The sequence below is a fragment of the Anopheles darlingi genome, chromosome 2 (genome assembly GCF_943734745.1).
Source record: "Anopheles darlingi chromosome 2, idAnoDarlMG_H_01, whole genome shotgun sequence".
Lineage (NCBI taxonomy): Eukaryota > Metazoa > Arthropoda > Insecta > Diptera > Culicidae > Anopheles > Anopheles darlingi.
In genome coordinates this window covers 90,294,402-90,296,901 of record NC_064874.1, presented here as the reverse complement: position 1 = coordinate 90,296,901, position 2,500 = coordinate 90,294,402, and the positions used below count along the sequence as shown (strand labels likewise).

The following is a 2,500-nucleotide window of genomic DNA, read 5'->3' as shown; positions in this document are numbered from 1 at the left end:
CGTCAGAATCGTCCGTATCGCTAGTGGCGTGCTTTTTCCGCTTCTTCGTACTACTGCTGCCCTTTTTCCGCGATGCGTACCCCTTCTCGCCTTCGACAATCTTCTTCTTTCGCTGCATCAGATCCCGGTACCATTGCGTGATGTAAAAATGTCGCGCGTGGTTCCACACTACATTCCCCTCGTGCGCGTTCACTGCCAGGAAATCGAGCAATATCTTTTGCAGAAATTCGGTCCGCTCCTCTTCCTCGTCCAGCTGGATGTCACTATTGTTGAGCGGTTCGTCGCCCTCCTTCTCTTGCTCGATTTTGATGTAGCGAATCAGGGTGTCCATTGTCTTCACCTTGCATCGCGACTCGACCGTATCTTTGCGCAACCGGGCTGCTACGATACCGAGATACTCGAGCGACACGACCCGTATCGATTGCTCCACATTCTTATCTCCCATCTTTTTCACAAACATTGTACCGAGCAAACTGAGCAACAGTTCGGCGGCTGGCCACTCCGGTTTATTGACCGTGGTGAGCAGATCGTGGATAAAGTTCTCGAACAACGGTCGGAAGTCCGTCTCGTTCGATCGACTCTTGCACTTGTCGAGAAAAGTCGTCAGGAAGTTACCACCAATGCTCATCGCCGTGTCGTACTTGCCAAAGATGAATAAGTCAGTGCTCTTGGTACCACCCAGGGCCAGCTCAACAGCGGCCGCATTGTTCTGTGTACTGTTGCTACCACGCTGCTTGCCCCCTGCACTACCTTCCGGTCCGAGCGATTCCGGCAGTATGACGGAAGATTGTATGAGTTGCAGAACCAAGGCGGTAATCATCTGGATGTTGCCACCATTGTTAACCAGCTTGTACGGTCGTAGGTTCCGTTTCGAGTGGGGTAACCGATCGAACGACGTCAGAATGTCCGACACGATGTTGTGCCGATGATGGGCGTATTTTTCGTTTTGAAACAATGTCGTCACCAGATCGAGGCACACGAACTGCAACGTTTCGATGTTGTCGACGAAAAAGGGTTCCACACCCAGGGAGGACGCGTGTATCACGATCGTGTCGACAAAGTGAAACGATTCAAACATCGTTACGAGCTGCTTCGTCAGCTCCACGATCTTGGTGTACAGAACGGAAATGCCTTTTTGCTGGTAGCTGATCTTTTTCTTCTTCTTTCCGCTCCCACCTTTCATCTTCGTTTCCACCGAGTAAACGGGATCGTAGGAAGGAAAGAGCGTTTCCCTCAACTGGAACTGCACCATCTTAATGATCGCATCGATGTTGTCCTCCTCGAGGAACTTGGTACCTTTGCTCGTGTACAGACAGCAGACCAGCAGTGCTGCTTCGACAGCGTTCAATATCTTTTCAATGCACTCATCACCGACGAGATCGTCCTGCAACTCGGAACCGCTCAAGTTGCGTGCCGCATGAACCGAACGCATCGCGTATCGTATTAACCGTGAGAGGCGGTTCTCGGGAATTGCATCGATTCCGTGGCGTGCCTTTAGCTTTGCAGCCTCCGTGCTAATGGTGTTAAGTAGCCCCGTCGGTATGCACTCGTACTGCTCATCCTCCACTGTCGGTGTTTCCGTTTCATCGAGATGATCGAAAATATTCCCCATCACCGACATGAACCGTTGGTACGTGTTGCTCGCCATTAGTTGCTCGATTGGCATCCGCTTTACTACCGGGGCGGCCTGCCGTTCGACGCGCCGCACCTTTGGTTTGCTCAGATAATCCTCCGGGTTTTCCTCGGCTCGCTGTTCCTGTGCCTTTCGCTTGAGAGCCCACATGCTCGCCACAGATCGTTGCTGGTCTTCCTTCATGCTGCTGAATATCTGATCGTACGATCGCTTCACCAAACCAATCTTTTCCGCCAGCTCCGGTTCATCGGCAATAAACTGTTTCTGGTTTGTTTGCAACAATTCCAGCTGCTTCTCGGTTAGCTGATCGACACGAACGTTCAAGTTCTGCAATTTCACACTGTTTACTTCACTCAGCGGAACGAATCGCGACAACACTTTCGGATCGATCGCTTCCGTTTTGACTGCAGAAGCACCGGCACTGGCAGCGGCGGCAGTCGTTGATGGACCGGAATTGACAACAGCACTTGTCGAAGGTACGGGCTTTGGAGCCTGCGACATTCCTTGTTGAGTAGCAATCCAGGCCGCTCTCATCAACTCCTGGCTGACATCGATCGGGGTATTGATGGCGGGTGTAGCAGAGGCGACAAGACTGGAACCTCCTCCTCCTCCTCCTCCTCCGCCAGCCCCTCGAGGACGCGGTTCATTGGGTGTTAACAGAGTCTGAGTTCGGGCTTGCTGGGGACCCTTGAAGGAATTGGTGGTCGTTTGCTGCGGCGGAACCGTCTCTGGTGCTGTACTTCCCTGAGCCGGCGAGGGTCGCCCTCGTGCGTCCAAGTTTTTGCTCTGCTGCTGTTGCTGTAGATACTCATTGTTACGCGGGGCCGTTTCGGGAAGTTGCTGATAAGTTGACGGTTGATGGTTCAT

The 2,500-nt window shown here is 52.6% G+C and overlaps 1 protein-coding gene across 5 annotated transcripts in view; it reads right to left on the bottom strand.

Moving 5' to 3' along the window:
* Positions 1-2,500, bottom strand: part of LOC125952062 (nipped-B protein) — a 13,572-nt gene that overhangs the window by 6,278 nt on the left and 4,794 nt on the right. For all 5 annotated transcript variants that reach the window (XM_049681298.1, XM_049681297.1, XM_049681301.1 and 2 more), the window contains one exon: positions 1-2,500. This exon is cut by the window's left edge and continues 506 nt beyond it; it is cut by the window's right edge and continues 198 nt beyond it. In XM_049681298.1, the coding sequence (XP_049537255.1) occupies positions 1-2,500 (2,500 nt within the window).